The 21,495-nt window shown below is 35.5% G+C and overlaps 1 protein-coding gene across 1 annotated transcript in view; it reads right to left on the reverse strand.

The window, feature by feature from the left end:
- The window catches only part of TMEM131 (transmembrane protein 131), a 93,658-nt gene that overhangs the window by 31,003 nt on the left and 41,160 nt on the right, over positions 1-21,495 (reverse strand). Inside the window, 12 exon segments of the mRNA XM_039714234.1 lie at positions 8-118; positions 391-561; positions 667-820; positions 1,539-1,647; positions 3,490-3,598; positions 8,675-8,736; positions 9,643-9,699; positions 9,833-9,983; positions 12,601-12,681; positions 13,346-13,468; positions 14,349-14,465; positions 15,365-15,488. Of these exon segments, the coding sequence (XP_039570168.1) occupies positions 8-118; positions 391-561; positions 667-820; positions 1,539-1,647; positions 3,490-3,598; positions 8,675-8,736; positions 9,643-9,699; positions 9,833-9,983; positions 12,601-12,681; positions 13,346-13,468; positions 14,349-14,465; positions 15,365-15,488 (1,369 nt within the window).

Consider the following 21,495-nt stretch of genomic DNA (forward strand, 5'->3'; position numbering starts at 1 on the left):
TCCTCACCTCTATTGGATTGCTGTTGATGACTGCAAACAAAATGCTGGTAGCTTCTGTTGCACTCAATATGCCAAAATCTATAAATCGCTCCTCAGTTTTTGGAGACAGTACAAAGTACTAGAAAGATTGATAAAAGTATTTTAAAATAAGTGAAATATAAAGTGTGCTCAAACTCTAAGCTCATTAAAAACCACATTAATAATTTTAATACAACACTACCATGACAATCTCAAAAGTCTACATTAATAAACTCCCTATGTAAATCTAAAGACTTAAAGGGAACAAAAAAGAATTTTCAGCAGACACCAAAGTAGAATACAGAATTAAAGAGTCCTATGAAGTCTGCCTCTAATTAGACAGAAGTTGCCAAAAAAAAGGAAAGTACTTACATCTAGAAATCCTGTGTATGCTCGGACAGGTAAGTGAAATTTCGAAGCATTGGTGATAAGGAGGATATTGTTATCTACGTGAACAGATGATGTGGAAGGCATAAAATGAAGTGTAAAAATATATCTTGATTCATTGGGTGGAATTAAGACTGGCTTACTGAAGTTCTGGACCTAGATCAGTGAACAATGAAGACCAAGGTTACTTACAACTGAAAAAAGTGCATCACATTTAAGCATTTACTAACAGGTAACAGCATTCACTGAAATGGTACTTACTTTAAACATTGGTTTTGCTTCTTCTGGTAACACAACATCATGTATAAGGACTGCAAAACTGAACGTGTTTGTCAGATAGATCAGTCTTTCCACGGAATCAGCAGCACTGTCACGGATGTGAAAGAGTGTGGCAGCATGATCAAATCCTAAATAACTATTAAAAGAAAACAGAGTAAAGAAAATAAAGATTTTCCTCAAAGTGTTTTCCTTACACAAAGAAAATAATTCATTATTTCAAACAGCTAAAAAGGTACATACCCCACTGCATGCTGAAACTCTATTATCAGCACTACAGGGATGTCAATAACTAAGTAAATCAAATAAGATAAGAAAACATGTAACAGAATAATAGGGGGACTAAATGAAAGTGTTGAAGTATTAAGAAAATTTTCAAATCATATGTATTTTTTATTAGCCAAATCATGTATCTGCAGCACAAAAATTCCGATAAAGTAAGGTTTAGTTTGTTAGCTGTTAAAATAGTCTGCCAGTTCTGTTGATAAAATAGCACCTCATTCAAAATGTTTTTAAAGTCAACTTAGCCATACTTTGTAAATAAGTAATAAAATCCAAGGAAACATAGTGTTCTTCCAAAATTTTTCTTAAAACCAAAAGTATTTTCTCTATCCTTACTCCATATACCAGTAGAACAGCAAAAGCAGAAATATTTCCAATACTGCTTTTTTAAAATGTCTCATCTACAGTCTTCAACTCCTCTGAAAAACAACTCACTAAGGTCAATTTCAACTCAAGTCTTGAAACCAACTTATTAATGGCTAAGACTACCTTATCCATTTGTTTACAAACAGGAATATTCCCCACTAATTTAGAGCATTTAGTTTTTGAACTATGTTTAGTTCCTGGAAGCTTACCCATCCAACACTTCTGCTTGATATGGTATTTCAAGTTTGGAATAGCTCTTCTCTTTTGCTTTAACAGTTATTTTCCCAGAAGACTGTGATGCTCTTTTTGCTTTTGATGCTGCACACACAAGAATATAAGAAGTTTGTTAAAGCTGACAAAAATTGATCCATTAAGTTATTCTAGTATAAGTGGAAGAATAAAACCACAGAGCTAGCCCAGAAATTAATTATTGTGGAAGGAAAAACATGGAGCTTAAGGGAATTCCAATAACCAAATTCACACGGTGTAAAGTCTATGAAACAAGAGATCCCAATTCTGAAACCTTCCCATTTAACAGCAGTTAGATGACCTGCCTCATTTACTAAGCTTTTCTACAATAGGGAAGCCTGATTGTTGCTGTCATATAAATAACTTGAACATATCCAGAGGATAATTTGGATCCAGATGAATTGAAGTCTCCACTAAAAATATGGACTAAAACTATCCCTCTCCAAACAGAACAGAAGCCAGAGATTGCTGGGCCCCTCGCTTAGAACTAGCAGTTGAGAGGATCTTTGGGCCAGAAATGTAACAACTTCTTAAAAATGAAGAAATTAAAGACAAGCTAAATGTTGCAAAAAGATAAGAAGAATCCATGTAAGAACTCAAACTACACAAGCACCAAGAGTGATGCTCACAGATCTGCTCCAAGATCACAGAACAAGCAATGTTAGTCTGGCAGCAGTAGTGCCAAAAAAAAAAAAAAAAAATCAAGGTATTCAAATAGTAATTAAGAAAAGCCACCAAGCCCCTAAAGCCCCAGCATGTAATTAGGAATTGCAAATATTTAGGGCTGGCTGCTTCACTGATAAGAATTCATCAAGTCAATTCCTTAAACACATTAAGCAGCTTAACTGGGTATTTTTCCCAGGAACCACCATTCCTTCTAAGATGCACCATATGTTAGCCAGTAGGTGTTAGCCAGTAGGTCCTCATATAACAATTCCCACCAGCTTCAAAATCTGAATGTATTATCACCTCAGGTTGACAGAATTCATCTTTTAGAATGTATAAGCTAAAATATACTTCACTTGTTTTAGAAACCATGAGCTATTAAATTTCTAAAGTGCTAATCCATAAATGATAATAAAAATCAATTCTTTCCTCTTTTTCCATGCAACTTCTAAAATTATGTCTATCACAACTATTGCGTGCACAAGATTCCATTTTTAAGCAATCCAGGCAGACAGACTTACAGCACCAACTAGTATCTTAAAGCAGTAATATCTGAGTAGTTACCACCATTCTAATAGTTGATTAAAATCTCTATAAAAACAGAGATGCCTTTCTACAAAATGTCAGAACAGTATTTAAAGTCACTATGTAGGAGAAAAATCATAGAATACCAGGTTGAAGGAGAACTCAAGGAGCACTCAGTCCAACCTTTCCTGGCAGAAGTACAGTTTAACAAGATGTCTCAGCATCCTGGCCAGATTGATCTTAAGTGCCCAACATGGCAGAATCCACCCCTTCTTGGGGAGAATATTTCAATGGCTGATTGTTTTTGTTGTGAAAAATTTTCTTGTTGTTGAAATTGAAATTTCCCCAGGAGTAACTTGTACTTGTTACCTTGTTTATTCGGATTTCCCAAAAATAAATGTCTGCTTAAAATAAAAATACTTTTAAATAACCAGTGCCTTAACATAAGAATACAGTTATGTTTACTAGAAAAATTAAGAATACCTTCTCTCCTCATCTGAATTTAGCAGTCTAAGATACCTGTTGATCATAAACAAAGACAATCCTTCCAGAAATAACTGAAGTTCAGAAGAACTGTAAGCCTTTCTCAGGTAGGAAAATCCCATTTTTTTCACAAAATTATAAACAGTATTTTGTTATGAGAGTGAAAATAATCAATGAAACTTCAGTAAGTTTTCAGAAGCACTTGACCAGTTCTAAGAAGAGAGGAGCAGTACTTACCATCAAAGCTAATGCTTGCAACTTTGGTATATTTACTTTCAGAGGCTTTTAACGTAATGGGCTTGAAATATACTGTTATCGCTTCGTTCTGTGGTGTAGGTCTAACACTCTGCAAACAAAATATGAAGCATCTGTAAATTTATCATTGCTAACATGCTTTCACAGTGATAGAACTGCAAATACTTTTGCTCAAGCTCTTGCAGGTCTGTCTTTCCTATAAGAAAGCAGCATTACAAGTGGTTTTAAAATTTTTTTCAGGTTCTACAAATTACTCAGTCAATATACAGAAAAGTAGGTAACAGTGAGCTCTCCTTGAGGATGTTGAATTAAGTGGCAGTATGGCCAGAAACAATTATAAAATAGAAAACAAACCTTATTTAAATTAAGATTTAATTTTTATTCTTAATGTTTCAGGGATACAACAGTTAGGCTATTTGTTTCTGGTGCACTCACTAACAAAGCTATTAGCTGACTGGTGCAACTATCAGAGAGGATACAGACATTTCCCTTGTCTCTAATCCCATTTTCTGCAGAGAAAGAAATAACTAACTGTATAGAGAAACAGTTTGTAGATCTGTTCTAGACTACTCGTTCTAGACTAACACTTTACAAGGTCAACCTTTACATCTTAGGATTTTCTGTTTTAAACTGAAGGGAAAGGTGAATGGGCTTCACTGGAAGGGCTATTGTGTCAGTTAATAGCTAGAGCTGATTTGTAGAGGTACTCATTGCTAAGCAGCAGGATAAGGGATTCCATGTCATCTGAAGACTCTATAAAGATGGCGAGCAAACTCTCTATCTAGATTCCATGGAGAAACTGGGCATGAAGCATTTAAAATGCTCTTATTCTTGTTTTGCTTAAAATTAGGATGGCTGCCATGATTCTTCCTCCCCAGCTGTCTTCTCCTGCTTTAAGAACAGCTCAGCTGCTCAGCAGCTGTTAAGCCACAGCAAATCACAGGATGCTGAATTAAGAAAACTGAAATGAGTGCTGCCTTACCTTCTGTTGGGCTGCAGAGGTTTAGCATTTGTTTAATAAGCAGCTGAGCCTTTCTTGGGAGGAGCAAGGCAGACAGCTAGTGGTACAAACAAATTACAGTTCTTCCAAGCCAAGCTGTCCTTGATTGTAAATTAAAGCCATAAAAGTGTGCATAAATAACATAGTTTTGCAGACCACATGATCCTTTAGTGGGAACAAGCAGCACTACTCCTGCAGCTAATGAATAATCTCCATTAACTCAACCAGAGATTTTGGATTGATAGCAATGACCTTTGTCCACCACCATATCTGCATACATGGGGTGCAGATATTTGGTATTTCTCTTCTTAAGTCAATTAATAGCTATGTAAACTTTCTTCTAATGAGATCCACATTACAAAACTAAAATCTTGACATATCTTAAAAAAAAAAACCTCCTAAAGCAGATGAAAACAAAGCTGTGATAAAGTTCATAACTTCTGGATGACTGAGACAATAAACATTTTTAGAAGCTCTTTTTATGCAAAATGCTTTATTTAATTACTGATTTGAAATAATGCTGATTTCATTTAGTAAATCAAACTGGAAATATTCAAAAGGACAGCCTGTTACCAGAAAAATGGCAGGTTTCAGAGATGCATCTCTTCAACAGTGTATCAAACCTACATGTATTTACTCAAAATGTCTACAGCTGGTAAATTTAGTTAAGGAAGGAATTTACACTGTTTTGTTGAAAAATTGTGAATTATATAATGCACATTTCTCATTTGTTGCTTGATTACATGCTATAAAGTGAAATACAAAATTAAGACAACTAGGAAAAAAAAACCAAACATCCTTAAGAATCCTTTCAATGTCACTTTCCTCAAATTTCAACCTATTTCAAATAAAGCTCAAGTAAAACCAGTCCTGAAGTATGCATTAAAAATCACCAAAAAAACAAGTTCCATCAAGAACATAATACCACCAGTTTTCTCAGAAAATTTCCTAACAGCAACTTTTATAGGGAAGAATAATTTTAAATAGACATGCTTCAGCAACACATGGCTCTCCCACAGAATGACCCACTCAAGACTCCTGACCCTGCTCTGTGAAGACACACTCAATATTTAGCACAACTGCAGAAAATTAAGAATCTAAATGTTCTAAAGGACACAAAGAGGGGCTAAAACTCTGTGCTTTTGCAGGAGTTCCTGAGAAAGACTTTGAAGGTTTAAGGACTCTTGGGCTACACGTATTCTAATAAACTAAAGAGTAGGGGTTGGAAGACTGGCACATATTTATCTATACTGCTTACCAGTCAGAAGGCTCCTGAAGCTAGTTTTGTCTTGCCCACCCAGCACGGATGAAAAAACCCTGTGGCTACAGGTAGCAGATTAAGGCCACCAGTGTCAGAACCACTTCTGAACTGTTTTATTCTCTTTTGCAGACACAGCTGTCAGAAATTTCTTGGCCTTGTGTTTAAACAGAGGAACACCCAACTAATTAAAGTTCACTCTCTCCATGAAGAATCATCCAGAACATGGAACAAGCTACTACTAAACTATAATCCTTGATAGTTTTGAGATGCATGTACGTAAATGAGAAGATGAAAACACAACACAGAAGCAAACTACTTCTTGCAGATTGCTAAAACAAATTAATCCCTATTCTAAAGCTGGGACAGAACTTAATACTTTCTTACACAAACACTTTTGTTTTCAAACTGATACAATTCAGCTTCACTAAAGCTGTCCTGAAGTTCCTGGCTCTTCATGCAAATATGATCATCACGACCTCAAGTTTTGAATTATCCCTTTGCTTTTAGCAAACAGGCTTAAAGTGCCATAAGGAAACACCAAATTTTCATTTTAGAGAAGGGATAAAATAGTGTTCAACAATCTAAATTTACCAGATTTTTGACAGAATGGCTTAATTGTTGCAGCATGACTAGTTTATCCAGTCATGAAGTAAACACTATTATCCTTAATAATGGAACAAACCCTAAAAAATGAGGGAGATATTATAAGTAGTTTTAAAATTTGAAAAAGAAAATTATTTGCTCCTATCTTCCTTAACCAGTTTGTTGGACCATAGCATGACTAAGTACTTGAAGGTAGAACAACTACAAGTCTGGCAACAGTATTAGCAGTCTCTCACACACTGATGACCTGAAGATATTTAGCTCCTCCAGCACCCAGCTTAAACACATGCTAAATATAGCCTTGGCCTTTTCTTCTGACATTAAGATGAAATTTGTCAGACAGTCTGTCTCACTACTTTTAAACTAGCTCTAAAGGGTCAGAAGTCTATTTGTCAAGCTTTCCTAGAAGTAAGCTATTCATCAAGTCCCTTCTTGGTGAAATTCTTACTTTCCACTTTGAAATTCATTGATTGGCACAGCAGCAGAAATTCACAAAGTGCTTCAAAAGCTAGAAAGGTTACAAACTTCCCAACAAAGATGTCCCTTAATGAAAAGAACAATTGACTTAATGTGCTATGTGATACCCTGAAAAACACATCATGTCTGGACCTGTGTGGTAGCTTTTTCCTCGCACAAGTGAGTCCCAAAGGCTTTAAAAAAACCAAATCAACTGCTTTAATACACAGTAAAAAAAAATTTCTCTGGAAAAGTTTTGTCATGACATGTATAAAGGTTATCAAGTAGCAGCTTCCCATTAGATTGGTATTTATGGTTTACAGCCCATAGTCCAAAGACCATAGCTTAAAAAAAATGGATGGGCTTGGGTATTTTTTTTAATGGAGGAGTATAAATTAGGCACTACACAACCAGGTATTAGAAGTGATACTGATGGTCTGAAAATATAGTTATTTGCATTGTACACAGCAAGCATATTGCACACTTTAAAAAATTTTTAAAAAATCCAACCAACAAGCAAACTGTCAAATCTAAGAAGACAAACATGCAAACACAGCTGGAAAAACAATTTATTGAATTTACCAACCCTCTCAATTAAAAAAAAAATCATATACCTATACAGGTCTTTTTGGTTTTTAAAACTCTCTATGGAAGTTGTGCCATAGCTTACAAAGCCATGATTCCTATAGGATCACCTGACCTCACTGTTGCAATAAGCATCAGGACCTCAATGAAATAAAATCTTTTTGCAGTATACTGTAAGTTTCCCTTGTTTGCAGTATACTGTAAGTTTCTCTTTTCTTGAAAATTATTAGTGAATAACAGCTTAGCAAGCACTGCAATGATCTATTGTCACTGTGAAAACTTATCTTCATCACTAAAAATGTTTCCTGTTTGTACTTTAAATTCACCTAACCTCAGTTTCCAGTATCCTAAGATTTTGCTAGATCTCTACTATTAAAACACTGTTCCTTATAGTTATAGCTTTATAAAGCTTTATCAAGCTTTATAAACAGAGAGATGCTCTCTAAGATCTCAGTAAGGAACATATGCCAATCCTTCAGTCATTGTTTTGGCTCCTCTGGTTCCTTTTCAACACTTCAATACATTGTGAAGTGCACTGGGACAAGGTATAGCAAGCTACACAACTAAATCTGGAAAAGAAGGAAGACAGGAAGGGAAGAAGGAAGAAGTGAGAAAAATAGTGGGCAATGAGAAAAATCACACCGCAAAAAGGTATGAATGAGCAAAGGCGGACTACCAGACTGGTGCCAAAACTCTGAAATGAAAACAGAAAGTAGAAAATCCAAATGCCAGAATTCTGAAGCTGGCTGCACTTCATGTTCAGCTCCAGTGGTCTTACTGCAAAGGGCCCTAGAGTGTTTGGGTTCTTTTGTTATTTCAAGCAACAAAGCAGACAAGCTCAAGAAAAAAAGGGTAATTTTACAGGCAGCTCTTGAAAGCTACACTCTTGGCTTATCTTATGTTGGGGAACCACTTTACATACTGATGTGTAAATGTGATGAGGACAAAGAATCTTGCAGATTCCATATTAATCTCTCACCTACTGAACATGAATTAGTGTTTTCAAGTATAAAAGTTTCCAAAGGTTCAGATATTGCAGGTACAGCCAAAAAATGCTATTCAGAACATTCGAAGGAGACTATGATGCAAATTAATTTTAACACGCATAAAAATTATTTGCTCTGCTATTAAGTTACACTTTCAGTCACACATCACCTAGCTTCTAATTCTGACCAGTACATGGTAAACCTGTGTGTCATCAATTTTTATGAGAATAAGTAAATCCATGAAGAAAGTTTCAAAATGAAAGAAATCAAACTTACTGTAATTGGCACATCTTTTGTTCCTGAATTTAATAAATGCAGATTTAAAATTTTTGGCAGATCTGTTAAAGAACAAAAACCACACCTCAGTATTAGGCTATTTTAACATGTGAATCTTATATAAAGTCATTTACACTATCTGGTTTCTTATATACCTCCACTGTTCAGTGTTATGAAGTTATACTAACATGACAGAACAGCTAGTCAAAATAGCTAGTCCCAAGAATCTGACACAAAACTGCCTTTTTGTATATTAGTAGGTATTATATGCTTCAGCTTATAACTCATATTTCTAACACATTAAGAAGTGAACAGGCTAAAAATACTACAATTGATGACTTTTTCAGATGCACCATGTTCAGAAGAAATTACTCTTACTTGAAAATCTTTATATGTTAAGGAAGTAGCATTAAAAAGTTTCTCAGAAGCTCTTTTTTATTTTAACAGAAGATAAATACTGCTTTTTGTCAGTAACAAATCCCTCTTACAATTTGAAAAAATATCTCTAGTTTTACTACTTTCTGATCACTAGTAGTTTTACTACTTTTTTATCACTAAACAATAATAATGTAAAATGTTAAGCCAAAATGTGTTAAAGGCACATTAAAATAAGATCCTATCATAAAACATTTGATTAAGTTTGCACATGTTCACTTTTCCCCTGTCTGAAAATTATTAAGACTTACCCAGAAGCGAAGCAACTTTGACAAGTTCACAAACTAATTGAACCAAAATGCTTTTTAGACTAAGCCACATGCAACTGCGTAACATTAACCTTACTGCTGGACTTACAACTTGGTGTGCAAACTATTGCTTGCTTACATCTGTGCACTATTGTGACCTACTGTTGTAATCTGCCTTTTTAAAAGCATCATTCCACAGGCAACCCTGAACAGTACAAAGGTACTGGGCTTTCCCCTCCCCACCCTATTCCTGATCAATACTTTGAGAACTGAAGACTGGTTTACCTTGTGTTCGTAGTGTACCAAAATCTAGCATTTCTGTTGATGAATAGATTCCTGGTGCTTTAAAAAAAAAAAAAAAGTTACAATTTTCTTATTATACTAAGAGTTAATTAATTTGAATAATTGAAAAAACCCAACCAAAACACAAAACAAACCTAAGTATCAACCAAACCCCAACCACTCTTTCACAAACCTGTTGTAACTTCTACTTCAACAGGCAGAATAATAACTTCTGTGTTGTCTGAGGCATTTGTTTTTATTCTAATGAAGGCTGTGTGATTATCTGCTTCTCTTGAAGAAAAGCTGGCTCTCATCACTCCTTTTGTTTCATAGGGAGGTATTTCCTGATAAATAATCAAACAACATCTATGAGAGCACAGTAATTACAAAAAAAGCTGTCACACCAAATAATTACAATAGAAGCATTGAGTATAATTGTGTTAAGTGAAAAAGCTACAATAGCAGGAAGAGATAGGCTTCATACAACTAAAATTACCATTACATTTATAAAGGACAATTGTAATCATCTAATATGACACTGATTAAAACTAGGGATATGCAAGAGAACTTTCATGTCCCATTTGATTAAGTTAACAATTCTATGATTTCAAGTTTTATGTATTCAATTTGTGGTGAAAAGACAGTAGACTACATTAGCAGAATCTGGCAATAAACAAAAGATATTAAGAAAAAATGTTGACAGTAATATCAAATATTGACTTGGCATACTCTAAGTGGGTTTTTTTTTCTCCAAAGCAGACACAGGCCATACAGTTTCAGTGCTAAACACAAACTAAAACAGTGCATAACTCCATGCAGCTAGAAGCTTGTGGAGCTCGAAGTTTATTAGTCACCATGTAATTTACAGGAGAAAGTAAAAACTAATTTCAGTTGCTGTACCATGTCTATTCTGTCCTTTCTAATCTGCACTCAGGGTTTAAAAGACATCTCTTTCTGTATTTTCTGAACACATCTGCAGCACAAGAGTAACTTGAGCACTACAGCTGAAATACTAGCATCAGATTGTCTTCCTCATCACACTACAGAAGGTCTGAGGATAGGATTTTTGGTTGGTTACTTGGCTTTTGTTTTTAAATAGAAGATGAAAACCTTGACTGGAAATTTTGTAAGGCACAATGACTGCAGATGTATATTTTGAAAGCTGTTGAATATCAAAGTAAGAAGATTTCAAGTTCTGTTTTCACAGGCCAAACATAATGCAGCCATTCATTAATGTATCAAAGGATGTGATATGACTCTTCCATATGTGTAACTAGGGATCCAAAATTGGTCAGATCAAAAAATACTCCTGCATATGCAGACTGCTCCATCCAATCATGCAAGCATTTGGCATCAGAACAATTTTATACAATTATGTATATCCATATGTCAAAGTATCAACACCATATCTCAAGTAATTTCTGCTGCTTTGAAGGTTTTTCTAACTGCAGTGCAGCTCTTGACATAACCAATACAATGATGTATGTATCTGTGTGTTTCCTCCTACTGGCTTGATTTCTTAAAGCTGCCCTATTGTTTTGAAATACCAATGGTTATACGAAAATGCATACCAGTGGGGATGAAAATGGATGGATAGAGGAAACAAGAGGATTAGTCCTTGCCAGACACTGGAAGCTTTCACATGTGAGTCATCATTGCCTTAACTGGCAACCTGGCCAAGAGAAGCTGAAAAGCTTCATGCTCTGAAAAACATCCCCCTTGAGTTCTCCTGACTATCTTTAGGGGCTATCTTTAGAAGCAATGCAATTTGACCAAAGCAGTGTCAAAAGATTAGGACATTAATGCTTTAATGTCCATTTTCATGTGACCATCTAACCCTCAGTATCAGTTTCCACAGCCTTTTTAAAAATGTTGTGATCTGTGTTAATACTTATTTCCTTGCTACTTTTGTACCTAAAACTAAAATTCTGCCATTCTAATGGACTTTCTCCAGAAAAGAATTAAGAATTGTGATTGTCCTTTGTAACTCACTTGGAAATACCCTCTTAAAGCAAATATAACTGTCACATTACTGTAATGATACACTTGAGCAAGAGACAGACTTAGGAGCCCAATGGCTCTGAAGTCTCTCCTAGACCAAAAATCAGTCATCAAAAAATCAAGTAATTCTAACTGAAAAGTAAAATAGGTTTTGTATCTAGCTGGACATTACCAATGGTGTGACATATAGCATGGAGCCAAGAACTGTACCTTCAGGATGCTTCTAAATTTTATTTCACTTAAAGATATCAGTATGTGTGACTTCAAACCAGATTTAATGAGCCAGACCAGAAGTCCATCCAACCCACTACCTTGTCTCTAGCAGCAGACGTGATGAGTAGGGAGTAGCTGCAGGGCATGCATGGAGGAGTATTTTCCAGAAGCTTCCAGCCACTCTCAACTCATGATCTAGGGATTTACTTCAGCTACACACACTGCTGTTTTATTTAGTAGTCCATAATAGATTTTTCTTCCCTAAGTTTGTTCAGCTTCATTTTCAACCCATGTGTGCATTCATAGTAATTTGCAGGAAGGACTTTATAAGTTAAAAAACCCCAGCACCATCAAAAAAGCCAAGATAAATTTTAAAAAACCTAATGAACAAACCAAACAGAAAAATATGTATATTTTTTTCTGTGGGTTAGATCCAGCTCACAGGATTCCAGGACCAAAAGCTCAGGTAGGTGTAATTCATTCTAATGGGAATAATTTTATTCTTCACATTTCAAAACAGCACAGCTCAATGCATATGGCTTATCTTAATTAAACCTTTCATTCAACTCCTACTACCATAATATTAACAGACCCTGTTACTGCTTTCTTTTTAATGGGGTATTTTAAATGATTACATGACAAAACACAAAGTTAGCAAAAAAACCCCACAAACTCAAAGCCTAAGCTCGTATCAAAATAAAACCTCCCAAACAAGTACAATGAATGCTGCAAGACATGACTACTCACCCACAGCTTTCTTGTACCTCCCTGCTGACCTGTTGGAAGCTCTAAATGGAGATCACCTCCACTGGAATACATTTCTACCACCTGAGGTGGGTAACAGGAAAATGTTAGCACTCAATCTTAAAGGGATCCTGTTTACTTATCAGGTATTATCATGGGCAATGGCATAGGTTAGTGACTACGTGACCACTGGAATATCTTACAAATTCACTTTAATGCTCATGTAGCCATTTGCTAGTGCTACACTTCATGTGCTTTCTAAAGCATTTTACTGCTTGTGAATCACTTACCAGAATCAGAATTTGGTTAGGTAGACATCAATCCTGCCCAAACTTAAGAATGGTTTCCAAGATTACATACTGGGGTATACTGAAACAACACCGTATGCTGTGCAAACCAGACAGGATGAAGCTAAGAGGCATCACTGGATTAAAAGATCTGTTTGTTTGCTTCAGTATTCCTCCTAATTACCAGTGAAGTTTAAATCTTTATTTTCCAGTAATTACAACTAATTTAAAAACTGGAATTTCACTGGAAAATCTCAGTTTAGGAAATTAAGAGATCTGCAATTATAATCTAAAATGTCTAAAACTGATTTGCATTTGAGCATAAAAAAATCTCATAATATGAAATACATGTCCTCAAATAGTGCTAAAGTTCAAACAGTATTTTAAGAAGCAACAAAAACAACCAAAATTTCAGATTAATACCATAAACAAGCATTTAATGATTTTTCTCTTATGCTCACCTGCAAAGGTTCACTGTGAGGGTTATGGATATTTATGATAGGAGAGAAACTGCTATTTACAGGAACTCGTGCCCCAATAAATGGGCGCAATCGATAGGGGTTCGGAACTCCAATGCCAAACACCTGGTTCAGAAAAAGAAACACAAACTTAAGTAACTGTATGGAATTGTTGCAGAGCCTAACATGCCCACCCATTTTAGCAATCCACCATGAACTCTTTTTGATTAGTTTAATAGTATAGTTATAACTAAACCTTTAAAACCAGTATCCTACTAAAGCTCTGAAATAGAGAAAACAGTTTAGTTTGCAGCTACAGGCTATTCCTCATTTCTACTACTTACAAGTATACTGAACAACAGACAATCAAACAAAAAAAAATCTTTTTTTCTGACACTCTAGATTAGAATGTAATAAATAGATACCAGCTAAAGGCTAATGAAATATGAAATGTTCCTTTAATCATATCATTATGAAACTATCTATACTGGGAAGCATTTTTGTTGTTTTTTTTTGTTTCCAAAACACTGTCATGGTAAGAGTTATATCCTTTCAACAAGAGGATTTCTCTCATTTTCACTTATTGGTCTCTCTCATCTGTCTGAATTATCTTTCTGAATCTCCAGTGAGTAATTTTTTGCCATCTTAATGAGTAACATTGTTTTGCCACTGGATCAGATAAGTAAAGAGTTAAAGGACGAGCTAGATCCCTACAATGAGCCAGTAAAATAACACACACAAAAAAGGTATTGGGAGGATTTTAAATCCTATGTAATTTCACTGATCTGGCTTACAGTAGTGCTCTACTGATCCTTACAATGGTGTAACTGTGTTACAAAAAACAACAGGGATGGAAACTTCTTCAAGTGGGTTGGTGGAAAAAACTCTCCAAACCAACAACCCACTACTATTGTGTAAGTATCCTTGGATGGTTATGCATCCCATAATAAATACTGCTTTGCCCGATTCAGACTTCACTTTTCTGAAAAGCATGTAATTCTCTTACCTGATAAGTAAATACCCCATGATTAGAAGTGTTAATAAATAAAGTGTTCTCTACATTTCCCACTACTCTTGCGAGGAAAACTACATCGAAGGACGTATTCCCTCCTGGAAGAATTTTCTGGAAAAAATAAAAGCAAGTGAGCAGAGGGATAAGCAGAACTGTTTACTGAATAAATTGCATCATGCAGATGAACAATAGTTTTTGTGATGCAGAAATCCTCATGTATCCTTTATGGAATACTGACATTAGAAAGTCAACTGCAGATTTGGAAAGAAAAAAGTAGAACTTACAAACAAATGAAATGTGTAACAAACTAATAAAAACAGCATTAATTTCAAACTATTATCTAGTGCAGGATCATATTTAATTGAATTTTTTGCACTGAATTTAGAGTTCAGCTTATCACAAAAATATTTTAGACTAACAGTTCAAAGGCCACTGGAGAAATGCAACTGCTACAAGACTTCCATAAATGCAACAGGTTGCTCATCACAGAATGGTTTTCTGAATTTTTTCACATTTATGTGGGTCTTGCTAAGCCACAGGCCCTGCAAACAAAACTGAAACTAGAGGACTCTATCTGACAGCAATGTGGTTAAGAGTTAACCCTGCTGACAACATGCTTTTGAATGTGCAAGTTCCTGTATCACAATTACTTACAGCTGTAAGTACACTGGAGTGACTACTGCACACTAACACCATTTCACATGACTTAGAATATTCAGAAAATTTATAGGAACAGTCTGTTTCTGTAAGTGCTCTGAGGAAATCTACTCACTTCAGCAACAAAGGAGATCTGCTGTTAAACCACCAATTATAATATATGTTTCCAATGTAGTCAGGACTCCTTGTCTTTCTGCGCTCAGTTCAAATTTGCTCTAATATGAGATTAAGAACTGCAGTATCTTAATACTTCCAGGTGTGTAATTATTGCAGTAAGTCACCTTTTTAGAGAAGTTTCCATTCAAATTTGAGAGGAGGAAGAAAAGCTAATTTTGAGAAAATAAAAAACTTACCCTATTTTGGAAAAATGATGCATGAAAATGTGATGTTGTAGCGGATATTGATACTAATGTAATTGTTTCTTCTGAGCTAGGGTTATGTAGGTAAACTTTTTCCATTTTTGGCATTCCAACCGGCCTGTCAAAATAAAGAGAGAAAATATTTACAAAGTGTCAGAAATCTAGAATAAAGAATCTAAAATCTAAAATCACTGGACATTTTTCCCACTACACCAGATACAAGCATAAAAGTGACGAACACTGACAACAGAGCTTTGCATTTAATGCTTTTTTCAAGTCTATGTCTTGGGCCTATAGGAATTACGTAGTTAACATATTTTTCATTATTTTATTGCTTAGTTTTCCTGAAGGTCAACTTAATGTTGCATCATGCTCATGAAATTCTATTGTCAGATTTTTTACTACAGAATGAAAAGAAGCAAAGATTTCTATTCCTATGCTAGAACCTCTAAATAACTATTTTAAGACAGCGTGTACACAGCAACTGAAAATAAACAGAACACACATTAGCCAAAAACCTAAATGCATATTTTTTTCCATGACAGATTATAAGTATTACCCAGAATTTGTCTGGTATTACATTTTATAATACACTCTACAGAATTAAGTATGCAGACGTGTACAGCAACTACTATTTTATTTTCATATTGTATTTGAATTAATACCTTAAGTTAAAAAAAAAAGGCTTAAGATAAATTCTAGAATTTAGGAGCCTTAAAAGATGGAAGTCACACAGTCAAACAACTACTCCAGTTTTCAGTAACAAGATATGCTAACAAATTATTTGACACAAGCTTTTGGCTGGTTTCCTTTTGCTTACAACAGCTGAAGTGACAATAGATGCTCCTGTTTCAGCAATTATTTTTCAGACATTACTGTCTCTTCAGAATTTTTTTCATGCCTTTTAACCCATATATTTTAAGAATCAGCACCAAAGCACTAATAAAGTGTGCAGTTTACAGATTAAAAACTGCTGCATTTTGAATTCTGGAATTGAAAATAGCTAACTCTTAACTTTCAGGCTACATGTAGTCCATGTAGTATTCTCTCCCACATCACTTGCTCCAAACATTGCAAGGACACCAAAACTGATAAGAATTACTACCTGTAGTACCTGCAGTGATGATGACCAGAAGGAGGCAGCTGTTCTGCCATCCTCAAGTAACCTTAACAGACCAAATTAATATGTGCTATTGCAGTCACTGTTTTTCAGCTTAGACGGGAGTGTGGAATATATCTCAACAGATGAAGCAATGTCACTGTGTTCTAAATTAAAGGCTCCATTGAATGGAGAATTTAGTGACAATAAACACACTATGCCACAATTTACAAAGTGATTGTGGTTACAGAACCTCCTATGCATGAAACCTGGGCTAAAGAAGTTGATGCTAAAGACCATGTTATTAATTCAAAGACACAGTTATTAACCATCAAAAAATTACATCATCACTAACAAAAATATATCTGCAGTCTGCCGCTGTAAAACTCTTTGCTTGCTGAGTTCACCTAATTTCATGTTTCCTTCAGCAACCACTGGTTCTTGATCCTTCTTTCACACTGTCAAAAAAAAAATCTCATTTTGACTCCTCTCACTTCACCAGTAACAAAGACCACAATTTCTCTCACCTTTCAAAACCAAACATCTGGGTTAAGCCCTAACAGAAAATATTTTCATTTCTTGCTAGCATACATGGGGATGTCAGAAAAGGAAATAGTTTACCAGCTCTGACATTTTGCATTAACTACTGCAAATGCTACACTGTTGATCAATGGAATTAAACAGTAAACCTACGCACCTGTTCTTCTTTTGCTAGGAAAAAGCTTACGAGATAGAGGAATGCAAGTGAGAGCCAGCCCTCCAAATTTCCTCCTCTCTACCCCCACCTCCACCAAAAATCCCACCATAAAAACAAACATGCAAATCCACAAGCAACAAAAGTGGCTGCTGATAGGGGAGTTACCCAGCACACCCTGAATTATGAATGCACTGCTTCAAACATTCTTTCACTGACATCACTACAGATGGCCTTGAGTATTTTTTCTATTTGGTAACTATGAAAAGCAGAAGCTTCTATACCAGTCAACATTTTTACAGCAAATTCCTTGTTTAGACTAAGTGGTCAAGCCTTAAAGCAGTACCCAGATTCTACCAACAGCAAACTTTTTTAAAATAGGGAAGTAATAAAACAGTCAATCTCCTCCAACACTGAAGAAAGCTCTTGTAGCCTGAGGATCAGCTGTCTGCTCTGTAGTTCTCACTACAATTTTTCACTCTCCTTAGTGGAAGACATGCTCCCAGTGCCTTAGTGCAAACTCCTTTGCTTGCCACAGAGCAGTTTTTGGGTACTTCTCCAACCCACAGCACATTCAGCAGCTCGTCAAGAAGGGGAAGTCATCCTCCTACTCTGTAACAAAGCACTCCAATCACTCTTCATATGCGGACTTGACAGCAAAAGCTAGGCTCAGACTGAAAGTTCCTTCCAACCACAACAGCAAGAAGAGAAAGATGAGTAGATTTTAATCACTGTATTACATGTGAGCAAAAGACATGACTGGTGTGGTCTCTAAAGAGAAACAGCTATGTACTGAAAACTGAAGATCAGAGTTGACATCAGTGACACTTAAGATGCATCATGTGTGAAACATCACAAAGCCAAGAAAATGTTCTTGAATGAACTGGCAATAGCAAAGCACCAGTCTGCTCATGTCAGAAAGGTAGTTTGCAAATAAAACTCATTAGCCAGGAAATATTTCAAATATTAACAATCTTTAAGACCTTCATGTTTTTCCAGTTGTGGAAAAAAGGGACTATACATCTGTTTGAGAGGCTCAAGTCTATAAAAACAAACTGGTTGGGAAACAGCCATGACCACCACCATAGCTCACTAATTTCATATTCCAGACTCAACTACCACAGTATAATTAGATGTAATAAAGGCAGAAGACACTAAAAAGAAATTCTGATGTTGGGACTTTGTTTTCCTTACTCTTTTGCTGATAATTCTGATTTTGAAACAGTGAGTCTGGTATTACATTTGTCTGAGATACAGCTTACCTTATATTCTTTAAGTATGATGTTACCCAAATATAAACAAATAGGACCTCATAAACCTCACATGTTTTTTCTGCCATTAGACATGGTAAAACCCTCTAATGAACCTGCATACCAAGCAATAATCTCATAAGGGATGCTCTCCAAGCTGCAGGTTATCAAACCACAATGATCAGCACAAGTATGGTTGTAGCTGATGCCAAATTTTAGAGACAAATTTCCCAGAGCAGTCAAAGCTAGCACTTTTCATTGTGAGAAGCTGGTATAGACACAGACCTTCAGGCAAACATGAGCTATCAAAGCATGTAAGATTTTGGCTCCTGATTCTTTGTCCCTACATAAAAATGTCAACCTACACTGATAAAAAATCTGATACCATAACCTAGATGAGAAGATGCTAATTAACAAGGGCGAGGTGCCTGGTCAAATGGGCGAAGAAGCCTGTGCTAATGTTCTTTACTGCTGCAACTCAACTCTTCAAAGTCTGAGTTAGTACCTGCAGAGCATTGTAAGCTTGTCCTTGTAATGGAATTCACTGCAGTTCCAGAGATCAAAAGGTAGATTATTTTAGCAATGGAAATAAGCTCTTGCAAAGTTTGGGGAGATGAGTCCTTGAGTTACTGGCCCAAAACTGGCAAAAATATGTAGCTACTCATTGTGAAGCAAATATAAATTGAGAAAATGCCCTTTTCAAAGAGCAATTAATTTTCTTCTTACTGCATATAGTTTAAGCACGTCTGTAAAATGCTCACTTGATTTACGAAAACTGATACAAATCTATTACTGAAAAGCAAAATATATGAATTAGCAGCTATATATTCTTCCTCTTCCATCCCTTACTCTTTCTAATGAGACTGGAGAGAGAAATGAAGTCAATCAAAAGCTTCCTAGATACATTCTGAAATGCTGGGAATATAGATAAATATACTCAATATTCAATTCTGGTAAATTCCTCATGCATTTGAGAATTTGACATGTTTTCCCTCATGTATTTTTTTCATTTAGCACCTTTGGTAACTGCAGAGACAATTGTGAAACTTGTTGTCACACAACATATCAGAAGTGTCACAAGGGTTAAATCAGTATCCTGTCATACAGTATTCTATCAGACAGGGGTGAATAACAGATGCCTAGAAGGCAGAAGAGTAATGTGGAAAGCATATAAAGTCATGTGCCCTGGATGCTCTCCTAGGCCCATGAACTTCCTGAACCAATGAAGATGGTTCTCCAGCCAGCAGATCAGACTGAGCAAGCTCCAACAATAAGAGCTTGGGTGTTGACTTGTAACATATCCAACTACTTTTAATTAAAAGAAACAGAACAAGCTGGTCTTACAAGGTTACCTCCAGAGACTGAAAGAGAATGCTTTTTGTGCCTCATTCTGAAGAAAACACTAGTTTCCTTAGAAAGGAAGCCTGCATCACACACAAAACTAGAGAATTAGCGAGTACAGCATTCTTCCTGCCTACACAAAACCAGTTGAGTGACACAGGCAAGTGGCTTCTTTACCTGAAGTTAAGAGTAACTGAAGCACATACATTTGCATTCTCAAACATGGCTCCAACTCAGAAAGCAAAAGAAAACAGAAGGGTTTTGGATTTTTATATGTACTAATCTATACATTGGTTGTGTCTTAATTTCCAGATTTCTCTGACTTTTAACAGAGGAAGTTCTTTGACATTAGACTTGACAAAAAGGTGGTGTCAATGTAACTAAACAGAGCAAGTGCCCAATTTTAAGTTAGGAATCTAACTTAGATTCCATGCAACAAAATCACGCCTTTTCCAAACAGTTATCAAAACCACATATACAAGTAGTAGAGTTTATCCAACCATACCATGTTACCAAGTGTGATTGGAATGAATCTAGGAGTGTAATGAACTTTCAGCAGCATTGTGCAGTCTAGCATGATATGTGAACAAAACCTGAGGCAGATCTGGATGAAATGTCAATTTACTGTCAACAATTTCTCACATTCAACAAACTCCAAGGGAAATGATGTTTCCTTTAGCAACATTTCTTTAAAATTCCAACAATCTCAAACTCACATATTACAAGTGTATCAAATGTACTGTGTAAACATTTGGATGTACATTATGGGCAACTTACTTTTAAGTAAGTGTACTTAAAATGTAGGAAAAACAGTGATCTGAATAAATTCTCTAGTTGCTAAAATTCTTTGCTTTTTTTTGTATAAGGGATTATAGTTCATGAAGAAAACAGACCATTTTGCTAAACTTCTATCAGCCTTATATTACTTCAAGTGACTTCCATGGCTTTAAGGATATTTATATCTAGTGTCTATCTAGTAGATGCAAACATTTCATCTATAGCTCAAGAAAACTTCCAATAGCAAAATTGTTAATAATATATTTACATCAAGCCTTAGAAGGGTATAAATCTGTTTACACTGCAGTACAGCACATTCATAATACACCTTCTCTTTCTAAATGCCCCCTTTTCTTCTTGTTCTTAGTTCATGTGATTAGAAGAATAACTGTAAGCAGTGCAGTCTAGATTCAAAGGGAGGCATATTAAGACAGGTTTAAGATAGGCTGTATTCTCCAGATTTTTACTCAGTCTGACACCATCCGGTCCTTAAAGTAAAGCATGTCCCTTACATTACGTAGAGTAACATAAGGTCTCCAACACCTGCAAGAAGGCCTCGATATTTGAACACTGCCAAGGAATTGCTTTCAAGCCCAGCTTAAGCCTTCATAGAATATCCTGCCAAATACTAGGGTCCACGAACAAGAAACATGAAAACATTACAAAAATCCCCTAATCAAAACACTTCAAAGGAAATGCAAAATGAGATTATCAATATGAAACTGAAATAAAGAACTTCAGAATCCTGCCCTACCAATGAGAAAATTTTGTCTGAGATTGGGACCTTGCTGAAATTGAGTGAAGCAAGAAGAACCTCCATTCACCACAGAGGAATATGTTGATCAAGGATTAAAATATTACTGCAACCAGAAGTATATTTTCATACATTATTTCTATAAATACATCATTTCTATATCATACATCATTTCTATAAAACATGGGTAGGATGTCAACTTCATCTAAA

This window comes from Passer montanus, unplaced genomic scaffold (assembly GCF_014805655.1).
Source record: "Passer montanus isolate IOZ18808 unplaced genomic scaffold, ASM1480565v1 scaffold3, whole genome shotgun sequence".
In the NCBI taxonomy this organism is placed as follows: Eukaryota; Metazoa; Chordata; class Aves; order Passeriformes; family Passeridae; genus Passer; species Passer montanus.